Below are 22,618 nucleotides of genomic sequence, written 5' to 3'. Positions count from 1 at the left end.
GCTGAGCTAAAAATTGGAACTGGAATACAAGAAGGGGAGGTGTGGGGAAGTCAAGGAAATTGGTTATTGATAGTAAGAAATGTAAATTTTATGTGTTTTTAATTGTTTTTTTTTTCTTTATTTTTTGAAAATTTCAATAAATATTTATTTTAAAAAAAGGAATGAAGGGAGGAAATTACAAAACCAAGGGAGAGTTGCTGTTGCACGAACATCAAAATAAGGACAGCATATTTACAAATACACTCACTTGTCTACAAGGCCAGATAAGTACTTATCGGCGACCCGTCTGATCCTCTTATGAATATGATTGAAATTCACCAGCAAAAACTGAGCGTGTCTTTCCAGCTCTTCTTCGTTTTCTTTCGTTTTAGCCTAAACATGTAAGAGGAACATGAGGCTTTTTGTTGTTCCTTTAAAACAATTGCTAAATCCCTGCTTAAGGTCACAATACTATGTATGCTAATATCTGGATAAAAATGTCTAAGACCGTTATAGGAAAATATGACTTAGCTTTGCATTAGGATTTATCTCTTATCTAGCACCATTAATGAGTGGGGTAGAGAGTAACAACAAGACAGCAGCCAGCTTGCTCAACCCTAATGTCCTATTTTGAGCAGTACTCTAATAATAATAATAATAATAATAATAATAATAATAATAAGAATAATTTATTATTTATACCCCGCCCATCTGGCTGGGCTTCCCCAGCCACTCTGGGCAGCTTCCAAAAAAATATTAAAATACTGTAATACATCAAACATTAAAAGCTTCCCTAAACAGGGCTGCCTTCAGATGCCTTCAATAAAAACCATTGCCAAGTTTGCTCCTCAGAAAGGTTCTGCCGTCACCTAGAGCATTTGCTATTGCTTTGCGATGTAAGAAGAATGAGCCCTGAATTCATGCGATCGATAGATCTCTCTCCAACAGAACCACACTGCTTTTCAGTTCCACGTAAAGTTAAGGAAATACAAGGCCATGTTATTAGCTAACGGTTTCATGGGTTAGTGTCATGTAAATTATCCTCATGCTCATATGCTCCCTCCTCCTTCTTCCTCACCACGCTACAATTCTCTCCCTAACTTCCAGGCTAGCAGCAAACTATGGTTTGTTGTTCCACCCAAACCACAGTTCTCTGTTGAATCTGAACCGACCCTCAGATTGCTCTCCTCTATTCCTGGGTCCACGTTGCTCTAAATGCAGGGAGAAACCCACTCTGAAGGTTTTTAGGATGGGTTTCAAATAAGGGCTAAAGGAAGTTCCACCTGCCGTTTCTATGCAACAGTTTTTCAATGTGTCAGAGCAACCGCAGAGGAGCCCATCTGCTAGCCTAAGGATTTAACGTGGAAGTACATCAGGGCTGTATCCAATGTAGCACTTATTAAAGTCAATTTGAGGCAGACTTGTTATGCCGGCAAAACGTTTTGTGCCAGTGAAACGTTGTGCAAGGGAAGGCTTTAGCATAGTAGCTTTGTTGCACAATAGACTGTGAAATCTGTTGCACAAGGAGTTTCTGCCAGCGCCACTGTTGTGTTGGGCTTCCTTTGTTGTGCACAGCTGAAACTCACCCATCCATTAGCACAAGGGTCCTTTCGTAGCGGACAGAGAAATTGGATGCAGCCCCAAGTCAAGGATGGGGAACTGGTGTCTGTCCAGATGTTGTCATCAGCCTCAGTTGGCAGAGGCCACGGTAAAGGATGACAATAACTGTACTCCAGCAACATCGAAGGTTCACAGGTTCCCCATCCCTGTTCTGCACTACATTTGCAAAAGCACTCTAGATTTGGGTTGACCTAAGGAGGCGTTTTGTCATCTTGGTTAACTTACTTTGTCAGCCATCATGCAGAGGAAGGCTTCAAACACCTTATCTGCTACAGCTATGACACACTGCATCATGCCTGAAAGGAGGAAGCAAAAGAAAAGAAATGTTGGCTATGCTTATTTCTTACCCATTTTCTCCTGAAACTCTGGGACAGATTTCCTTCTCGGTAGAGCTAAAGGGGGAGGTTTTGCATCACTCACGCCTCCATCCTAAAAATCATTTCCACCAGACTTAATGAATGATTACTGCCTAACCTCCACCAGTCCTTTAAATCCTTCAAATCTCCATTAAAGGTGACTTTAATTGCATGAAAACCATTTCCCACCAACTGCCTGATGCTAAAGATTCTAGGAGACAGGCAGGCAGGAGAAGACAACACTGGGGGCCTGTTTCTGCTTCTGCTGGACAATCTCTTCTCCCCACAAGCCTGTCTACTGCACACTGCCCAGGGGGAAGGATCTTGATGATTTGTCATGATGTTGTTCATTATGATTTTACTGGTACAATTTGAAATATTTGAAGTTGCTTTGGATAGATTTGTATCCTGAAGAGACAGGATGCAAACGAGTATCATAAACAAACACACAAGATGTGGATGTTATTTTTTATTTATTTAACTAGCCACCATAAGGGAAATTGCACAATTTTTGTCCGTGTGGGGATGGGCTTAAACCTCTCTTTCCCTACCAGAGTCCTGACAAAAATTATCCACCTAGCCCCTTGTGGGAAGGAAGCCACCAAAAAGGTAACCCAATAATTATGCTACATTATATGAAATGAGGGATGCAGGTGGCACTGTGGGTTAAACCACAGAGCCTAGGACTTGCCGATCAGAAGGTCGGCGGTTCGAATCCCCGTGACGGGGTGAGCTCCCGTTGCTCGGTCCCTGCTCCTGCCAACCTAGCAGTTCAAAAGCACGTCAAAGTGCAAGTAGATAAATAGGTATCGCTCTGGCGGGAAGGTAAACGGCGTTTCCGTGCGCTGCTCTGGTTCACCAGAAGCGGCTTAGTCATGCTGGCCACATGACCTGGAAGCTGTATGCCGGCTCCCTTGGCAAATAAAGCGGGATGAGCGCCACAACCCCAGAGTCAGCCACGACTGGACCTAATGGTCAGGGGTCCCTTTACCTTTATATGAAATGAAAGCTGGTAAAAGTTCGTTTAATTCTGTTACAGCCAGACACCAATCTGTCTACCTTAGGTAAAACACAATCTATATACAGTCTCACCTGATTTGTCTTTTTGAATAGCTTTATCCTCAAAATAACAAAACATCACTTGGAAGCGATCTGGGTCTGTTGAACGCAATACCCTAGGAGAGAGATTATGAGAAATGCGTTTGACATAGAAATACAGGTGAAGGAGGCTTTTTAAAGTGCCCATTCAGGGAAAACAGCTGTCTTTTCCTTACATGGTGTGGAATTCTAACTGAAAGGAATCTTGTTTTAAAATGTAACTGCTAAAAGCTAAAACTCTTGCAGGAGTTGCCTTCCATTTTGCACTCATCTTGTCATCCACCGGCATAAGATGTGACAATAGCCACCAGCTTAGGGTCAAATTTCATGTCATGCTTATTGCGCAGCTTAATGTTATTCTTTAATTAATTATAGCCACAGGGATTGGGGGGGAGAACTGTTAACAGAGAAAGTAGTACACAGGGAGGCTTATCCCTTCCCTACCAAGCCACAACCTCTGCAAAACCACCAACTCCCATTACAGCTACCCGGCAGGGTCAAAAAAAATAAAATGTTCCTGTTTTGCTTACCATTATTGGAAACTTTTTTTTACTAAGGCTCATAGCTGGAGGGGGAGTTCATGAAGCTGGATTAGGAAGGCTAAACCTCCCTGCACACAGCTGTAATTGTTTAATGGAAAAACAAGGGACGCAGCTGAACCATTTGCATTAAGTTGCCCAGTTTGAAAAAGGATTAAAGAATTAGTGGGGGGAAAGCACAAAGTCAAAGTGCATAAAATGCCAGAAATTGGTTCGGACATAATGCAGAGCCAAACCAAGATGTGGCACAAAACTGCAAGCTTCCAGGCTCCCTAAGAGGAGGAGGGCAACCACTTCATTCCTCCCCAGTCATTTTGCTGAAGTGCCACACTGACCTAAGCCATAGGTTGTCTTAGCGTGTTGTCCAAACCCATCCTTATGGCTTAGCTTTCCCAGACAAACCATGAGCTGTAAACCAAGGTCTGCCCTATGGTTTACAATCCATGGTTTGTCCAAGAGAGCTAAACTACAAGCCCAGGTTCAGACGGCACAGTAAGCCAAACCATGGCTTAACTCAGTCCAGGGCAGAAGCAAGATGACTGGGATCTCGTCTCCCAGAGCCTGTGTGCCCGTGCTAAACCATGGTTTGGTTTAACATGACAAGCAAACAGGGCACTACAAAATCACGAGCAGGGCTTAAAAAGGTACCTCATGCATTCTAGACGGTACACAGAGAGCAGGTAGGTAGACATGGCAAAGTCCAGCTTATTGATCAGGGCAGATACGTCTGGAGGAGGATCCAAAAGATTGATGATGGTGCTCCGTAACTCATTCAGTTCAGCCTTAGAGCAAAACAAGAAAAACAACCATCAGCTACTCCAAACATGAGTTACTTAACCTGTAGGACTCCTCTGAACAGCCATTACTTTTGTACTTTATACAAAGGGAATTAAAACAATGGAAGCATAAAAAAATCCTTTTGCAGGATACAGAAAGGTGCTCAAAGTGTTTCACAGCACATCCTGAGAGAAGACAAACACTATGTGTTTGGCTTGCAAGTATCAAGATGCAAGAATGCTGACGCGGCTCGATGCGATTCATCACAAGTCAGGATGAAGTCTGCCAAAAAAAAGAAAGATTCCCACGGGGTGTCGGCTTTTATTTTTCTTCCATCGTAAGAGCATAAGCAGTCGCCAGCTAACTGCTCCACTCGCAAGCAAGAAGAGGAGCACTACAGCTTATGATACAGGGAGGGAATCAGGAAACTGGATCGATGCAAATTACTTCTGAAAGGGCAGGGAGATACAAAACCAAGTTGCTGTCTGCCACAACTTCAAAAGTCTTGACAGGTAAGAATCAAAAGCAGGAAAAACAAGGGCTGTCTCTCTCTTTCTTTCTTTCTTTCTTTCTTTCTTTCTTTCTTTCTCTCTCTCTCTCTCTCTCTCTCTCTCTCTCTCTCTCTCCCTCACTCTCAGCTGATACCCCTGGGGCAGAACTACATGTTATGAGGTTAACATAGGACCCCTCCAGACCTCCTCTTTATCAGACATTTGCCCTGGTTTGCTTAGGTGGAGGTTATACAATGTCTTTACTGAGCATCCATTCCGTTTTGTTTGCAATCAGTCATTTACTCCACACTCCTCAGTGCATTTCCCTGTCACATTTCTAAGCTGCAAAATCTGTTTGTTTTTTAAAGTGGATTTGTTGCGCCAGGGGAACAGGTGCTTTATTCCACTTTAACCGTGCAAACTACATTTCCAGGGTTTGATTAAATCCCTCCGGTCACAGTACTGACAACCTGGGGTGCCCAAACCCATAACTTTCTTGTAATACCTGTTAGAATTCCTGCTCCATGATTGCAGTCATGGGATTTTTGTCTATCGCATGACAGTGTATGTTTTGACTCCAGAGAGTGGGAAGTGACGGAGACAGGATGTTTGTGTTACTGTGTTCCGTGAAGTGGGACTATTGTCCTTTGTTCTTTTTCTCTTTGCTGTCTGATGCTAGAGAGAGAGGGAGCCATGTTGCAGTGCTCCGTGTGTGTTTGTATGTAAATAAACGTAGATCAGCCAAAATGCTGAGTTCTGCTACGCAAACTGCGAAGACTCTGCGGATCCCTAAGTGTGCCGGTGTCTGTTGGCATGGGTCACTGTGATGTTTGGGCAGAAGAAAGCTTTTGAAGCTCACGAACAAACGAGCAGGAGGGAGAGAACATGCCAGTCGGGCATGTGTCTCTGCCAGGGTCCTACTCGAGTATAGGACGAGTTCCAGACAACACCAAGGCCAAGCAGTAGTGCCTTTGCGGGGAGAAACAGCAGGCAGTGCTTGACCTCTCTGGCTGCCTACTGATTCTCTCCCACATGCCTTTCCCTTTGGGTGTTTTTAAGAGTGGAAGCATTGGCGGGAGTCCTGGGAGAAAAAGGTTAAGCACCCCTTCCTCCTCCTGTAAATTCTCCCCTGCAAAAGATCCACACCCCTCATTGCATTGCTAGCCTGTATAATATTTAGTTCTGCTTGGGGATTTCAGTGAAGCTGCTCCTTAAAAAAAACACCTTTGTTCTCTTTAAGGTGGGAGCTGATTAACACAGGAGGGTATTTCTATGATCTCAGCACCCCATTCACTCTGTGCATTAATGAGGGTCTGAAAAGAAGGGGGCAGGACTTACGGAAGTGACTGTGTCGTTTTTCATAGCTGAGTTGTACTGAAGAACAGAGCGGAGAGGCTCTTTGCTAGGAAACGTCAGTAGCGGCGACTTGGTTGCTATCTCACAAACACCCTCATACCACTCTTCTGGCCAAAGACCTATAATTTGGAGACAAAAGAACATTATACCTGGTCCAGAATGTGGCAGCTAGACGGGTGACTGGGAGTGGCCGCCGAGATCATATAACACCGGTCCAAAAGACCTACATTGGCTCCCAGTACATTTCTGAGCACAATTCAAAGTGTTGGTGCTGACCTTTAAAGCCCTAAACAGCCTCGGCCCTGTGTACCTGAAGGAGCATCTCCACCCCCATTGTTCAGCCAGTGCTGAAGTCCAGTGCTGGGGGCCTTCTGGCTGTTCCCTCACTGTGAGATTACAGGGAACCAGCAGAGAGCATTCTCCAGGCATAGGCAAACTCGGCCCTCCAGATGTTTTGGGAGACAACTCCCATCATCCCTAGCTAACAGGACCAGTGGTCAGGGATGATGGGTATTGTAGTCTCAAAACATCTGGAGGGCCAAGTTTGCCTATGCCTGACCTTCTCGGTAGCGGCGCCCGCCCTGTGGAACGCCCTCCCATCAGATGTCAAGGAAATAAACAACTATCTGACTTTTAGAAGACATCTGAAGGCAGCCCTGTTCAGGGAAGGTTTTAATGTTTGATATTTTATCACTTTTATTATTAATAATAATATTCTGTTGGGAGCCCTGTTGGGGCAGGGTATAAATCATCATCATCATCATCATCATCATCATCATCATCATCTCTGGGCATTAAGGCCAGAACCATGTCCAACCAGGATGCTGTCATTGTGCCAAGAACTTTTATCAAAGGTAAAAGTAACAAAAATTAGTTTGAGTCACACTAGGCTTTTTAAATTTGGATATCAGAAACCCTTTCAAAAAGATTAAAGCTTGGTTTGCATGCAGTCGCAATTTGGTGTTAATTGACTGAGCCTTGGGCTCATATGCTCCCTCCTCCTCCCCTCATCCAATCAGATTTCCTCCTTTTTGTCACAAGCCACACCATTTGACCTCCAAACCATGAGCAACAGCTGGATTATGACTCTGGTTTTAGAGGGGAGGCAAAAACAAAAAAACACACAGTTTGCCTGTTCAGGTGTGATGGGTAGAACTTAGCAGGACAGAACCCAATGGACTTAAGACTGAGCGCCAGTGAAACTGAAATGGTATAGAATTAGACCGCTCAGTCTATCCCCATTTGTGGGGTTCTTGTCACAACCACAACAGGACAATACCGCCGGGATATTTCTTGCAGCTGCTGCTACAACAAATTAGCGTAATTCTTCAGCAGTGAAGTCACTGGTAAATGAAAACTTTTAAATGTGGCAACAGGCAGCTATTTGGCATATTTTCCTGCCTCTCTCTTGAGAAGCGGTTGTCCAAATAAAAAGGAATCTCTGGAGTACCTGAGCCTTCCACAGCAAATCCCATAAGCACCGAATACAGCCAGAAGTCACGGAAGAGCTTCTGTAACCTGGGCTTAGCTTCCTTGATGGGCGGCAAGCGTCTTGTAAGCTAGCAGAGTAAATGGAAAGGAAAATGCGTTATAATAACATAAATGCAATGATATGCATGTAGATATTCTGGATTTCTCACCTAAGTATCAACCTAATAAAATGCAGATCATACTAATCAACATTAGTCCATCCACTATTGTGGTCCACTGGATTAAGAGTCCTATCTCTGCCGTGACTCATGTTAACAATATTAACAACAAGAAGCAGTTACTTTACAGAAAAGATGGGGAGCCACTGAGCCGTCAGATGTAGTGGGGACTACAACTCCCAATATCCCTGATCAGGGGGTGTCCTGTTGAGCTGAGCTGGAGTTCAACATCATCTGGTAGACCACCCTTGCCCAGCAGAATTGTTGAGAGAACAAAACTAGAGGTTTCCAATTTTTGAGCAGATTAATTATAGCAAAGACTCTCAAGGGCCGTAAGCACATACGTTGCAAGACATACCCAATGTTATTGTGGAACGGCTGTAGCTTAGCTGTAGAGCATCTGCTTTGCCTTCAGGGGGTCCCATTCCACCCAGAGTGGCTGGGGCAACCCAGTCAGATAGTACAAATAATATAATATAACATGATGATGATGTTCAATTTCTGCCTGGCATCTCAAGATAGGGCTGGGAGACAGCCCTGCCTGAAATCCTGGAGATGCCCAGCCAATCAAGGTATACAGTACTGAGTTGATGCACCAATGGTCTGACTCAATATAAGGCATGTTCCCAAAACAGATTAACTATACAGTCATACCTCGCATTACAGACACTTTGGGTTGCACGATTTCGGGTTGCGCACCATGCCGAACCCAGAAATACCGTAACAGGTTACTTCTGGGTTTCGGCCCTTGCGCATGTGCAGAAGGGCAAAATCACACTTTGCGCATGCGCAGAAGCGCCAAATCGCAACCTGCGCATGCACAGACACGGCGCTGTGGGTTGCGAACGCTGTGGGTTGTGAACATGCCTCCCGCACGGATCATGTTCGCAACCCGAGCATCCACTGTAGATGCTACAGAGAAAGCAGGCAACAGTTAACTATTTCAACATGACATCACTCAGAGTCCAAGGCTTGCATCCTCCATGTTTGAACACTATCAGTTCTGAAATGTTAAGGGTGATTATAGAATTAAAAATGTAGCTCATAAGTTAGAAGGTGCAATCAAAGACAGCTCAGCTATGTTAGGCATCAATCAAAATGCCTACAAAATTTAGAAAAGCAAGGGACACTTGGCTAACAAGCTTACATTCTCTTAACCATTTTTATCACAACAAAGTGACTAGTTTTAGGCTCTATCCCACAATTGTTCTATGCATTTTTAAAATTCAAAAGAAGCCTTGTGTGGCTGAAAATTTGAGCAGGGGAAGTGAAAGGGGTGGGGAGAGACTGTTGATCATAATCCCTCCAGCAGTTTTCCCCCCTCAAAACTGCACTCCCCCGATTCAACTTCTCCCCTGCGTAAGAAAAGAAATGGTGACTGCATGTCACCTCCAATTTTCATTTATTCAACTTGCCATGAAGGAGATCAATGCAAAATGATCCATCGCCATGGGGACAACGTGCATTCTGGGGCGACGTGAATGTGGAAATGCCATTCCAAAGCTCTGCTGAACATTAGGCTGGTTCCTGGTCTTATGAATCATCTCTGGTGGGCCTCATAATGGAACCACTGAAAATGACTCATTACAGCCAAAGAAAATGAAATGGCCTGTGACTCCAGCAGAAGCCAATGGATTACAATGGTCTAGCCTGCTAGATCATTAAGAGCTGTCAAAGACCCCACAATGTGTCACAATGTACAGTAAGACAAAGATCTGGGGGTTTTTTTTGCCCTTGTGTATAAAACTAAAATAAAATGTGAGCATTTGAAAGAGCAGAAGATCAATCAGCAGAGGCGGCAAATGAACTAGAGAGATTTTAGCTGACAAGATAAACTTAGAAGTGATTGATTTACAGCCTATTTACTTTAGTGCATACCCATACACCAAAGTTCACAGTCAAACATTTTTGTCCTCTTTATTTGAGTTGCTCTTCAGATCGTACTGTTTGGCGACAGAGGAGGTAAGAAGTATTTCTCTCTTTTGGAGATTAATTAACTCTAAAAAAAGTTATTTCTGGACTAACGGAGCGGGGCAGAACAATGCGTGAACCCCCAAAAGAGGCATAACTTGAAAAGACCAGAAAACACCTGCAACTTTATTAATGGCAATGCTACTGCAACAGAGGATCAAGCAAGCATTCAAAAACTTACAGCTAAACACACTTACTGAGAAATAAGCTCCAGTGGACACAATGGGACTTACTTCTGAGTAAGCATGCATAGGATTGTGCTATAAAGCTGATGCCCTTCTCTAGTACAGGGGTTGAATGGGTCTGCAGTGAGAGGACATCAGAATATTTGTTCTTCTGGGTCTTCAAAGTATTCTGAAATTCATTCATGTATTAGCTGGTTGTTAGAGGTTGGGCTCTGCTTTGGATTTATTGTTAAAGTGGGGAGGAATAATCGTCAACAAATGCAGATCCAGAGAAAATAACGACTGGTTCTGCACAAATGCAAAGGCTTACCTGCTCCCCTCCCAGTGACAACATCCTACACCCCCTGAAATGCCACCCCCCAAAAAAAAGGTAAGGAAGTAAGAGGTATTTGCAGCCCAAGAAACCGCTAGCAGATTGTAACATTCAATTACAATTCCCAACACCATTGTTTGTTTCTCTCTGTGTGTATATGTGTGTACAAACTTGTAGGAAGACAGAGTTTTGCATGCATATACAAATTTCTCTGGATTGTCTACACTTCTTGCCCTTTCTTCTAAGAGCCAACACCAATTTCTCATCTATTTATTAATACATCTATCTATATCTATATCTAGATATCTATCTATCTATATACTGTATATATATATTACCTTTCCATATACTGTATTTACTTGAATGTAGTGTTCCATCGAATCTAATGCGCCCCTTAATTTTCAAAGCCTTGAAACCAAAAAGGTATTTACTGTCAAATGTAAACGCGCCATCAAATCCAATGTGCACCCTAATGTTTGTAACGTGATTTGGCCAAAATAGGTGTGCATTACATTTCAGCAAATACAGCATATGCATCCAAGGCAGGTCTAATTAATTTTAACTTCGTTACATTTACTTATTATAAATCCCGTTATTTAAACACAGTGAACACATTCATTGAATACTTTATCTACTTCGTGTTGTATCCAGATAACCTTTCCTCAAAGTAGACCCACTGAAATCAATGGACACAAGTTAGCCACATCCATTCATTTCAATAGGTCTACCCTGAGTGTGACTACCACTGGCTAGAAGCATATATGTATTATAGAAAGCTGTTTGCTCACTCTGAATTTGGACATCTCTTAAGATATAACAAAGTTTTGCACGACAGCTCCTGAGCAAACATCTATGTTTGGCTAGAACATTTTGAATCCAGAAGGCAGACTTAACCTTTCAAAACTGCCCTGATGTTTGGGTTTCTTAGCATTCCCAAGCAATCTCAGGTACAAGGCTGCTAGGATGAAATAGCTATGCCTGCATTAAATGGAAAACTTTACAACTGCACTCTGTAGGTTCTGTTACAGAACTCCAGTTCTCGATGCACAGTTGCTTGGGAAGGTGTGCCCTTCTTCCAGCTGGTTTTTGTGTGTGTTGTGAACGGCCAATGTACGTTCCTGCCTCAAGTCCCTGCACACAAGGGATTATGGGTACTGTGCAGTCTCCTAAGATACTGACTGAAATGGGCCACCTGCCAGTCCTTTATGGGAACTTTGGCCCAAGGCGATAGGTGTGGGTCACTTCTGATGGAAGGATCTTTGCAACCTTTCTACTGATTACAGCCTCTGTCTTGGAAGGTTCACCTTTTGGAAAAGTTAAGAGATTTCTGCAGTATTTTTTTTAAGCTGAATTTTTTAAGCTTACACTAGTGATTTTTAATCCATGGCCTCACTAGGTGTTTGACATTCCCCTTCATTGTCCCCACCTGCCCCCACCGGCTCAGGTCTCCCTCCCGTCTGATGAGACTGGTGCCTGTTCATGTTTTCCTGGGCGTTGAATCAGCTGTTTGCTTAACTGTGTGCACAGTGTTATATTCTGGGAAACAAACTCCATTTCCAATTTATAAAAAGCACCCATGATTTGTTTTTGCTCATTCGGCAGATGCAAAGTAATTAGCCCTTACTGAGCCTTGAAGATGTGAATGCTGAATTTCTGGTCTGTTTGTGTGTTTTTTAAAAAAAATGAAAGCTAATATGCAGATGCATCTGTGCATCACCCCATTTCAGTAAAATATGCCTGTAATTGCAAGGTGCTGCAGAGCTTCGTGTTGATATCCTAGCTCTATTTCAAATGAACTGGGTGCCTGCAGTCAAGTCATTGGCTCATTAGTTCAATATATACAATTCAGCCCGACCAGCATCCATTGTTCCCTGAGCTCTCACTGAGCCAGCAGGGTTAGCAACACTGGCAGAATCTCCCCCACCCCCATCAAAATCTAGGCTCCTGACCTCGGCATATCCCATCAATCTCATGTTAAGAAATACATCTGCCAAAGAACTACTGCAGGTCGGAGGAGGACACACAAAACTGGGCTTAGGGATGGATAAACATGTCAACTTCTGTCCTCCAAGTTTCTCATTTTTACGATATTAAATTCAGTCCTTCACATTTTCACACCAATTCGTGAGTTTGCTTTCCTGATGAAATTTCATCAGCATTTTAGCGCAATCTTCTCCTAATAAACACGTTTTTGTGTGCAGTTTTGGCTCACACACAAATTTTTTGCAAGCAATTTCCGCTGACAGAATGCATCTTTGTATACAATTTTCACACTTTACCCTAGTATATGCAATTGTGAACTCATTACTTGGCTGGAGAATTGCAGTGCAAAATATAAAGGAGTGCGAATTTTGAAGGATGTCTGTTTTTTGGTATGTATATTGCTTTAAAAGGTGAGGATTTGCTGGGTTTGCCTTTAAATACAAACTGAATAGAATTTTCTTCCCTCATCCCTAAGACTGGGCTTGATGGACAAACAGTCTGGTCTGGCATAAGCCACCTTTCTAGGTTCCTAGGTTCCTCCCATTGTGCAATCCAATCACAGCCTCCGCAAAGGGAAACCGATTCCCAAGCAAGCTTCCTAAAAGCTTTCTAGTTCCAGAGTGTCTTAACTGTGATGTTTTGAACCTTCCAGTGTCACGGTTGTGAAGATGAAGCTGCTGCTGCATTCAGCTTTCCTCTCCCTCACAGTAACACTTGCATTGTGTGGAATCAAATGTTTGCAAGAGCATTTTGAACAACTCGGCGTTCAGTCTCTCAGTCCTCGTGGGCTCCACAACAATGGGACTCTTAGCGTGGCCAATCTCTCGCCCGAGTTTCACCAGGAGAATACGGTGACCAACGACTTGAGCACTGAAGGTGAGGAAGAGGAAGACTATCTTGACTTTGAAACTTTGTTCAGAGAAGATTACGACGATGTTGACATAATTGATCCAGATATCACCTCTGAGTTCAAGCAAGGGAATATTCTTAAACTTTTCCAAGGGAAAACCAGAATCCAGCGCCTCAATATCCTCAACGCAAACTTTGCCTTCAACCTTTACCGGAGTCTGAAGGACAAAGCCAACTCCTCAGAGAACATCCTTTTGGCTCCAGTTGGAATTTCCACAGCCATGGCTATGATTTCATTGGGACTGAAAGGTCAGACGCAGGAGGAAGTGTTAGATTCCCTTGGCTTCACCGAGTTTGTCAATGCCAGCTCCAAATATGACATTACGACCATTCACAACCTTTTCCAGAAACTCACTCACCGGCTCTTCAGGAGGAATTTTGGCTACACGCTCAGGTCAGTCAATGACCTTTATATCCAGAAACAATTCCCTGTCCTCAGTGAATTCAAAAACAACATGAAGAGGCACTATTTTGCTGAGGCTCAATTGGCCGACTTCTCAGATCCAACTTTCATCTCAAAAGCCAACCAACGTATTCTGAAGCTCACCAAAGGATTGATAAAGGAAGCTCTGGTGAACGTACCCTCAACCACCATCATGATGGTTCTCAACTGCTTGTACTTTAAAGGTAAAGAAACAAAACGAAGCGATGGCGATTTCACCCACGTACAAATGCATAAACTAAGAGATCACCAAACAGAATCCTAGCAACTGCCGTATTTTTCGCTCTATAAGACGCACCAGACCATAAGACGCGCCTAGTTTTTGGAGGAGGAAAACAAGAAAAAAATATATTCTGAATCCCAGAAGCTAGAACAGCAAGAGGGAGCGCTGCGCAGAGATCCCTCTTGCTGTTCTGGCTTCTGGGATAGCTGCGCAGCCTGCATTTGCTCCATAAGACGCACACACATTTCCCCTTACTTTTTAGAGCGAAAAATACGGTACTTAAAAAAGAGTGACTAGACAAGTGATCAGCCTTGGTTTTACAAACTGCAATCCTCTTGTTTTTAAAAACAGGCAACTGTCGATATTAAACGCAGCATTTCAGCCAGCTTCACAGAAATCATCTCTTAAAACATATTAAGGACATAAACAATCAAAGGTTAGGTAAAGGTAAAGGTACCCCTGCCCGTACGGGCCAGTCTTGACAGACTCTAGGGTTGTGCGCCCATCTCACTCAAGAGGCCGGGGGCCAGCGCTGTCCGAAGACACTTCCGGGTCACGTGGCCAGCGTGACAAGCTGCATCTGGCGAGCCAGCGCAGCACACGGAACGCCGTTTACCTTCCCGCTTGTAAGCGGTCCCTATTTATCTACTTGCACCCGGGGGTGCTTTCGAACTGCTAGGTTGGCAGGCGCTGGGACCAAGCAGCGGGAGCGCACCCCGCCACGGGGATTCGAACCGCCGACCTTTCGATCGGCAAGCCCTAGGCGCTGAGGCTTTTACCCACAGCGCCACCCGCGTCCCTCCTAATCAAAGGTTACATAAGGTTAAAAAGACCAAATACAGCTGCTGTTTCACTGCTCTGATACTGGTACACATTCCAAGCGCTAAATGAACTGCCACATACTTTACTTTTTGTATTTCATTGCCATTTAATTCCAACTTTTAACACCCCCCCCCATCGTCCCCACATGCATATATATTGAGGATTACACTTCATATATCTGATGAAGCAGACTACTCTAGTCCACGAAAGCTTACGCCATAATAGTTTTCTTCTTCTTCAAGGTGCAAAAATATACTTAGCTGCTTTTGCTGCTGCAAACTAACACAGTTACCCTCTCTGGAAATTAGCTGTTTATGACTCCACCTTTGATATAGCCAGCAGTGTGTGCAGTTTACTCATTCAGCTGCATTCATCAATCATGGGCAACTATGAGTGGTATCCTCCAGAATACATTTGATAAAAGGTAAAGGGACCCCTGCCCATTAGGTCCAGTCGTGGCCAACTCTGGGGTTGTGGCGTTCATCTTGCTTTATTGGCCAAGGGAGCCGGCGTACAGCTTCCGGGTCATGTGGCCAGCAGGACTAAGCCACTTCTGGCGAACCAGAGCAGCGCACGGAAACGCCGTTTACCTTCCCGCCGTTTACCTATTTATCTACTTGCACTTTGAGGTGCTTTCGAACTGCTAGTTGGCAGGAGCAGGGACCGAGCAATGGGAGCTCACCCCGTCATGGGGATTTGAACCGCCGACCTTCTGATTGGCAAGTCCTAGGCTCTGTGGTTTAACCCACAACGCCACCCACGTCCCAATACATTTGATACCAAGTCTTAACGAAAAGGAGCTGGCTGTTCTTTTAAAAAAGGAGGAGCTAATAAACATATCAGTTTGTCAGAACTATATCTTAAAAGCCCTGCTAGACCAGATCTTGTGAGCCAAACAGGCAAACATGCCTGCTCCCAGTAAGGAGTCCACACCCCTTTTCTTTGTCAAGGGTCAGTTTGACTCAGTGTGTCATCTAAACCTGAATCGTGGTTAAGATCAATCCTTAGCTACAGATCATGGTTAAGGAGTAGAGAGACCTTAGGTACAATTCAGGGTTTGGACAACGTTCTAAGCCAAGCCTATCATGCCATGCTGTGCTGAAGGACCAGGAATGAAGCAGTGCAGTCCTGGTTAGCCATAGTTTGGGCTTACTGTGATGTGTGAACGAGGTCTTCAGGTCTTGCTTGTGGGATTCCTAAAGGCATTTGGCCACAGTGGTGATCAGAACGCTGGACATGATGGGCATTTAGGCCTTGTTCACACATCACGGGACGCGGGTGGCGCTGTGGGTAAAAGCTTCAGCACCTAGGGCTTGCCGATCGAAAGGTCAGCGGTTCGAATCCCCGCGGCGGGGTGCGCTCCCGTTGTTCGGTCCCAGCGCCTGCCAACCTAGCAGTTCGAAAGCACCCCCGGGTGCAAGTAGATAAATAGGGACCGCTTACAAGCGGGAAGGTAAACGGCGTTTCCGTGTGCGGCTCTGGCTCGCCAGAGCAGCGATGTCACGCTGGCCACGTGACCCGGAAGTGTCTCCAGACAGTGCTGGCCCCCGGCCTCTAGAGTGAGATGGGCGCACAACCCTAGAGTCTGTCAAGACTGGCCCATACGGGCAGGGGTACCTTTACCTTTACCTTTACACACATCACAGTAAAACAAACTCGTACTGTCTCTGAGCCTGCGGGTGGGACATAATAATCCCTGCTTGAATTGTCCTCCATGTGTTGAAGTCTCCATTAAACATGTTAATTAGAAAAAGTGTGCCACCTCTCAAAATGCACAGCAGCCTTCCCTGGAAGTCCAAAGCTGTATGAAATACTGCTTTCGGCTTATATTTTTATATTCAGAAATACCTGAAACTATGCCAAATCGTAACTCTTTTCCTTCCTAAGCTACATTTTATGTATTAAGTTTTCTTCTGTGTCGACAGGAACCTGGGAAAATAAGTTTCCTGTGGAAATGACACGCAGGCACACATTCCGCTTGAATGAGAAAGAGACTGTGAAAGTTTCCATGATGCAGACGAAGGCCAATTTCCTGGCCACTGTAGACCACGAGCTAGATTGCGGGGTGCTCCAGTTGCCATACGTGGGCAACATCAGCATGTTGATTGTACTGCCGTATAAGCCGTCGAGCATGAGGACGCTAGAGAAGCAACTGACTCCTCAGCTGGTAGAGAAGTGGCAGGACAGCATGACTAACAGGTAATTCCTTTACTCGGGGTTTTGTTTCTTTCCTAATGACTAATGTCATCTAAACCTGGATTGTGGTTGAGATCAATCCTTAGCTACAGATCATGGTTAAGGAGTAGAGAGACATTGGGTACAATTCAGGGTTTGGACAACGTTCTAAGCCAAGCCTATCATGCCATGCTGTGCTGAAGGACCAGGGATGAAGCAGTGCAGTCCTGGTTAGCCATAGTTTGGGCTCACTGTGATGTGTGAACGAGGCCTTCAGGTCTTGCTTGTGGGATTCCTAGAGGCATTTGGCCGCAGTGGTGATCAGAACGCTGGACAGGATGGGCATTTAGGCCTTGTTCACACATCACAGTAAAACAAACTATGGTTTACCAGTTGTCGCTCTCCAGAAACTAATATCACTGCATGATATGAAGAAGAGTCTGGATTTGATATCTTTTGATATCTGGATTTGATAGCTTTATCACTACCCGAAGGAGTCTCAAAGCAGCTAGCATTCTCCTCCCCCCCCCCAACAAACACTCTGTGAGGTGAGTGGGGCTGAGAGACTTCAGAGAAGTGTGACTGGCCCAAAGTCACCCAGTAGCTGCATGTGGAGGAGCAGAGACGCAAACCCGGTTCCCCAGATTACTAGTCTATCGCTCTTAACCACTACACCACACTGGCTCCCATGAATAGCCTATGTGTTATTTGATGAACATCACTGCATCAAACCGTCCAACGCCATCGTAGCCAAACTGCTGTAACTCGGTTGTATCCAATGTTCAACTTATGCAGAGTAGGCCCATTAAAAATAATGGACATGGCTAACTAGGTATTTTAATTTCAGTGGATCTACTCTGAGTAAGTTGAACACTGGATACAACAAGTGGATCTACTCTGAGTCTAGCTTAGCTGAATAACTTAGCACAGGCGTCGTCAACCTCGGCCCTCCAGATATTTTTGGCCTACAACTCCCATGATCCCAGTGGTCAGGGATGATGGGAACTGTAGTCTCAAAACATCTGGAGGGCTGAGGTTGAGGAAGTCTGATGTAGCACAACTAAACTCAAGTGGAATATGATCTCAAATGGGGGGGGGGGAGAGCCGGAAATTAGGAAGAGCTTCCAAGTCCTTGGTCCTGCCCAGGAGTTCTAAAACACCCTTCTGTCCTTATCCATCTAGCCAACAGACTCAATGCTACAGCGCCAAAGGGGAGGTTACTAAATGAGGAGACTAATGTATACCAAAGAATTAGTCACACTGTACAAGGCAGGCGTGCTACAGTATAATTTAAACTCTGTATGACAAGAGGCTCCAACACTGCGTAACATGGATTAAGAACTGTTCTGCATCCGTGGCTTGAGTCAATTGAAGCCTGTGACATTGTTTTGTTCTCCCTAGAACGAGAGAAATAATGCTCCCTAAATTTAAGCTGGAGAAGAGCTATGACTTGATTGAGTATCTGAAAAAACTGGGAGTAAATGAGCTATTCACCCAAAATGGCAACTATTCTGGGATATCGGAAGAGAGAATCAACATTGAGAAGGTAACTAGCTTTGGCACAACCTGATCATCCTCTCAAGGATGGCATTGCATAACAGACAAAATAAAGCACACTGGAGCAAAACCATCCTCCCCGTCAGCACCTCTCTCTTCGCTCTATTGCTTCAGAGTGAGCCCAGAGGAAAAGTTATTTACGCAGGTAAAGAGAAATTGTTTGGCTCCTCTCACCTGCATCTTCCCTTTTATGCAAACTTGGGCCCAGTGTTCCTTGGGAATTCTTAAGAAACCAGAAAAAATGCAGTTCTGAAAGGTTCAGTCTGCCATTTTGATTCAAAATGGCATCCAACCGCACCCAAACATGGATGAAAACCTCAAAACCTTCATCTCAGAAACCATCATGCAAAATGTGGTTAGGGTATCTTAAGAGGAGTTTAAATGCAAAGTGAGCAAACAGCTTTCCAAAATATTATAGACATATTGAAATGAATGGGCATAGCTAACTTGGGCCCATTCATTTGAGTGGGTCTATTCAGAGCAAAGGTTAGCTGGATACAATACAGAGTAGATAAAGTACTAATGACTGATTTTGTTGCAGGTGTTTCCTGTGTCTAAATGAAGTCATTGTCCAAGTGCATAGCCAACAAACAAACAAACCTTCCAAAACATTTAGTAAATGAGACAACCCTGACTTTATATGTCAGTGGGTATTTACATGAATAGCTTTCCCTTAAGTACCTGGCAGAAGAAAGACTCAGATTTCGGCTGGGTGCTTCCCCTCATATTCACATCTTTGGCACCCAGCAGCCCAGAGTCTCCCTAACACAAAGGAAATCCACTTTTACCCACCCAACAAGATTCCAGAGCACCCCTTCATCAGAAATGTGGTACCAATAAGCTGAGGCAGAAGGCAGGAAAGTACTTGAATGGCAACTCATGCCTTGACCTTTAGGAAGCAGGTGAGCCTAGCAAACAGGTGATGGAAAAGAGATCCTGGAAAGACCGGTCAGCAGAGAATATTGGATAACAGGCAAGAAATCTGATCTAACAAAGCTGTAGCCCTCCAGGTGCTGTTCGACTATCACTCCCAGCATCCCTGACCATCGGCCAGGATGGCAGGGCTGATAGGAGTCCAAAATCTGGAGGATCAGAAATTCTCTGTTCTATTAAAGGCATAAGTTCAAATCAGACCATGTTTAAGGCAACTTGCTGGGCTCTTGGTTATCTGACTGTGGACGACCATCTCAGGAGCCCTGGCTCCCCAACCATCTGCAATCATTCGAATACATCAGTTTCTAGCCATGATGGTGCCCAATACTGCTTGGATTATGACCCATTGTTTTGCAGCAGGCAAAGCTTACCTCCTGCTAAGTTTTTAGAACCCTGCAGGTGTTGGCTGAGAAAGGGGACAACTCAAAAACATCACCAAGCAGAAGAAATGGAAGCCACAGCAATGACTGAGCTAAAGGTTGTAGAGATGGTTTGTGGCTTGGCCAGGCCTTTGTACAGTTGAGGTATTCAAGACATGGTGTTTGGTTTTCTACTGCATAATTTCCCCCTTCTTTTTTTACAGTTCAATCACCAGGGGACAATTACAGTGAATGAAGAAGGCACGGAGGCGGCGTCTGTGACCACAGTAGCCTTCATGCCCCTTTCAGCTCAAATTCGCTTCATTATTGACCGCCCTTTTATCTTTCTCATCTATGAGCACCGCACCAACTGCCTGCTTTTCATGGGCCGAGTCGTCAACCCAAACAAGTTGTAAAAGAAGAGGCGAGCTTTCGAGATAGGTACATCTAGGCAACCTTAATGCGTCTTAAATAGAACCATTTTTATATGCCAATTAAGTCTCTGTGTTAGTCGTTAAGTGCTATTGCGTGAAAAATGCAAGGCTACCAAATCAAAACCACAGCAATATATTGTTTAATTACAGTCTGTAAGGGAAAATATTGCTGCAAAGTACTAAAAACACCCTGTTCTATTTCACCCCAAGCTACCTGGAGGTCAGAGGCATTCTCTTTGCACCTTGGAGAACATTTTCATGCCGCCTGAAGGGTGAATAAAAAGTGGCTCCACTGAGCTTCAAAAAGTCAGATTATTAAGAGCAGCAGCTTTTCAGTTACTAAAAATGGATGCTGTCTATGTTCTTCCCAGTTGGCCAAAGAGATTTTAAACTTTAATTATAAAAGAACCATTAATGTTTGACAAAAAAAGCAATACAAAATACTCATCAGGAATATTGAACTGGGTTTCATTTAAAACTTGGTGAAACAGAAGGATTCTACATGAATTCTTTGTGGGTGAGGAGAGAGAATGTGCAAAGACCTAGGGGGAAACACGATTCCTTATCAGCTTGACTGATGAAAATGCAGAGAGTGGAAGCTGTCCATATACCATCGGGAAGGTCTAACAGCGTAAAGAGAAGAAAAAGTCTTACACTTACGGATGTTGGGATCCAAGACTGAGAGGTGGTAACCCTGAACAAAATATTACAAAATTAAATGTAGCAATAATGGAAGAAAAAAATGTAAAACAGTCGCATCCAGATGAACACAGCAAGCTGCCTTAAACCCAGTTGGTTCATCTAGCCTAGAATTACCTACTCTTAACTAGTATTGTCTTCCCTAAGACAGCCACGGGGAACCTCTGTCTGTCCATATCTTGCTGAACTACAACTCCCATAAACCCTGGCAATTGACCACACTTACGGAGGCTGATGGGAGTTGTAGTTCAGCAGCTTTTGGAGGGCCAAAGGTTTCCCACGCCTCCCCTAAGTTCTCAAACAGAGAAGGAACTGCTGCTCAAAATGCTTTTGAAGTGGCTGTGGCAGGGATTTAACATGGGGCCTTCTGCAAGCCATGCAGGTGTTCTGCTACTGATACTCCTCTCCTATTAAAGTCAGTTTAGGGCTGAACAGAAAGAGCATGAACTCAGCTGCATTATTTGAGGAATCCATATAGGGCAAACAGTATCGTTTTGCAAGAACACAAACACTTACTTTCACTCTGTAACTACGCTACCTGTCTGAAGCAAGAACAAATCTGCACTTTGAACGGCATAGTTGTTGTACTGACATTTATGCAACCCAGAGAGGTCCTAACTAAAGTACAAGCAATCATGTACACATGCAGAGATTGTTCCTATATTATTTTTTAAAGAAGTGTACCCTGGAGTTATGAGAAGGCTTGATATAAAAAAGTTTCCATTATCTCCGAGAGTATCAACATAATTAGAAAGTTATTTCATATTTAATAAAAGGTTGTGCTGAAATCCTGAATTTGGGTGCTGCATGCAGTTTTATTTTCTTTGCCGCCAGTATAAGGCGACTTTTGTACAAGAAAATTCAAGCACCAGCCATTTAAATATAAGCACATTGCCTCACACATTTCAAGTTGAACATGTGCTTTAATCTGTCCCACTGAAACCACTGAGGCTTAGATGATCTACAAGCTGTGTGTGTGTGTGTGTGTGTGTGCAAGTTATTATTTTCTTTTCTTGCCTGCTTTTCGATATGCCTGTCTTTACTCAAAGCAAAGATGGTACATGAAAATTTTCAACACTATTTTCAACACTATTGCAGCAAGCCACCTAAAATGATTCTTCCCCAAAAGGCAGGATTTACCGTATTTTTCACACCATAGGGCGCACCGGACCATAGGGCGCACCTAGTTTTGGGAGGCGGAAAACAAGAAAAAATTATTCTGAACCCCAGAAGCCAGAACAGCAAGAGGGATCTGGCTTCTGGGATACCGTGTGGCTGTTCTGGCTTCTAGGGTAACCGCGCCAAGCCTCTTCAGGGCAACGGGATGAAGGCTCCCCCTGCCCAAAGAGGCTGCGCAGGGCTAAAGCAGAAGCCAGGACAGACGCGTCGCTGAAGGGGCACTGCGCCTTCTCTCTCTCTGCGCAGCGCCCCTCCTTCACTGGACAGGTGCTGCGCAGAGAGGGAGAAGGTGTAGCGCCCTTCAGCGAAGCTGGAGAAGGAACAGAAGGAGATCCTTCTGTTCCTCCTCCGGCTTCCAGGACAGGCGCGTTGCCGCGAAGCCAAGGAGCCTGCATTCGCTCCATAGGACGCACACACATTTCCCCTTCATTTTTGGAGGGGAAAAAGTGCGTCCTATAGAGCGAAAAATACAGTATATAGAAGTTCTGGATGGCTACAAACTCTGATTTGAGGTCAAAAGAGCCCTAGGCTCAAGGGGAGACCCCAATTTTCACTGATCCTATTCTCCA

At 44.3% G+C, this 22,618-nt stretch overlaps 2 protein-coding genes across 4 annotated transcripts in view; one reads left to right on the top strand and one right to left on the bottom strand.

Annotated features, from left to right (window-relative positions):
- The window catches only part of PI4KA (phosphatidylinositol 4-kinase alpha), a 98,481-nt gene that overhangs the window by 37,522 nt on the left and 38,341 nt on the right, over positions 1–22,618 (bottom strand). For both annotated transcript variants that reach the window (XM_053370232.1, XM_053370230.1), the window contains exons 20-25: positions 7,667–7,775; positions 6,199–6,335; positions 4,241–4,374; positions 3,048–3,130; positions 1,825–1,895; positions 248–372 (exon numbers count right to left, since the gene is read on the bottom strand). In XM_053370232.1, coding sequence (XP_053226207.1) covers positions 248–372; positions 1,825–1,895; positions 3,048–3,130; positions 4,241–4,374; positions 6,199–6,335; positions 7,667–7,775 — 659 coding nt within the window. The remainder of the gene's footprint in view (positions 1–247; positions 373–1,824; positions 1,896–3,047; positions 3,131–4,240; positions 4,375–6,198; positions 6,336–7,666; positions 7,776–22,618) is intronic.
- SERPIND1 (serpin family D member 1) lies at positions 4,723–21,665 on the top strand. Of its 2 annotated transcripts, none has more exons than XM_053370233.1 (5): positions 4,723–4,881; positions 12,970–13,853; positions 16,639–16,912; positions 18,290–18,434; positions 19,962–21,665. In XM_053370233.1, exons 2-5 carry the CDS (start codon positions 12,986–12,988, stop codon positions 20,151–20,153), a joined length of 1,479 nt encoding a protein of 492 aa, XP_053226208.1. In that variant the 5' UTR covers positions 4,723–4,881; positions 12,970–12,985; the 3' UTR covers positions 20,154–21,665. The 2 variants fall into 2 exon arrangements, with proteins under 2 accessions (XP_053226208.1, XP_053226209.1); XM_053370234.1 differs by lacking the exon at positions 4,723–4,881 and adding an exon at positions 9,771–9,827.

The sequence above is a fragment of the Podarcis raffonei genome, chromosome 16 (assembly GCF_027172205.1).
Source record: "Podarcis raffonei isolate rPodRaf1 chromosome 16, rPodRaf1.pri, whole genome shotgun sequence".
Classification (NCBI taxonomy): Eukaryota; Metazoa; Chordata; class Lepidosauria; order Squamata; family Lacertidae; genus Podarcis; species Podarcis raffonei.
Note: the sequence above shows the minus strand (reverse complement) of the source record. Positions and strands in the feature narration are given on the sequence as shown.

Coding starts and splice junctions, on each gene's coding strand:
- SERPIND1 (XM_053370233.1), top strand. CDS start 12,986: ATGAAGCTGCTGCTGCATTCAGCTTTCCTCTCCCTCACAGTAACACTT. Junction 13,854..16,638: donor CAACTGCTTGTACTTTAAAG/GTAAAGAAACAA, acceptor CTGTGTCGACAG/GAACCTGGGAAAATAAGTTT. Junction 16,913..18,289: donor CAGGACAGCATGACTAACAG/GTAATTCCTTTA, acceptor TGTTCTCCCTAG/AACGAGAGAAATAATGCTCC.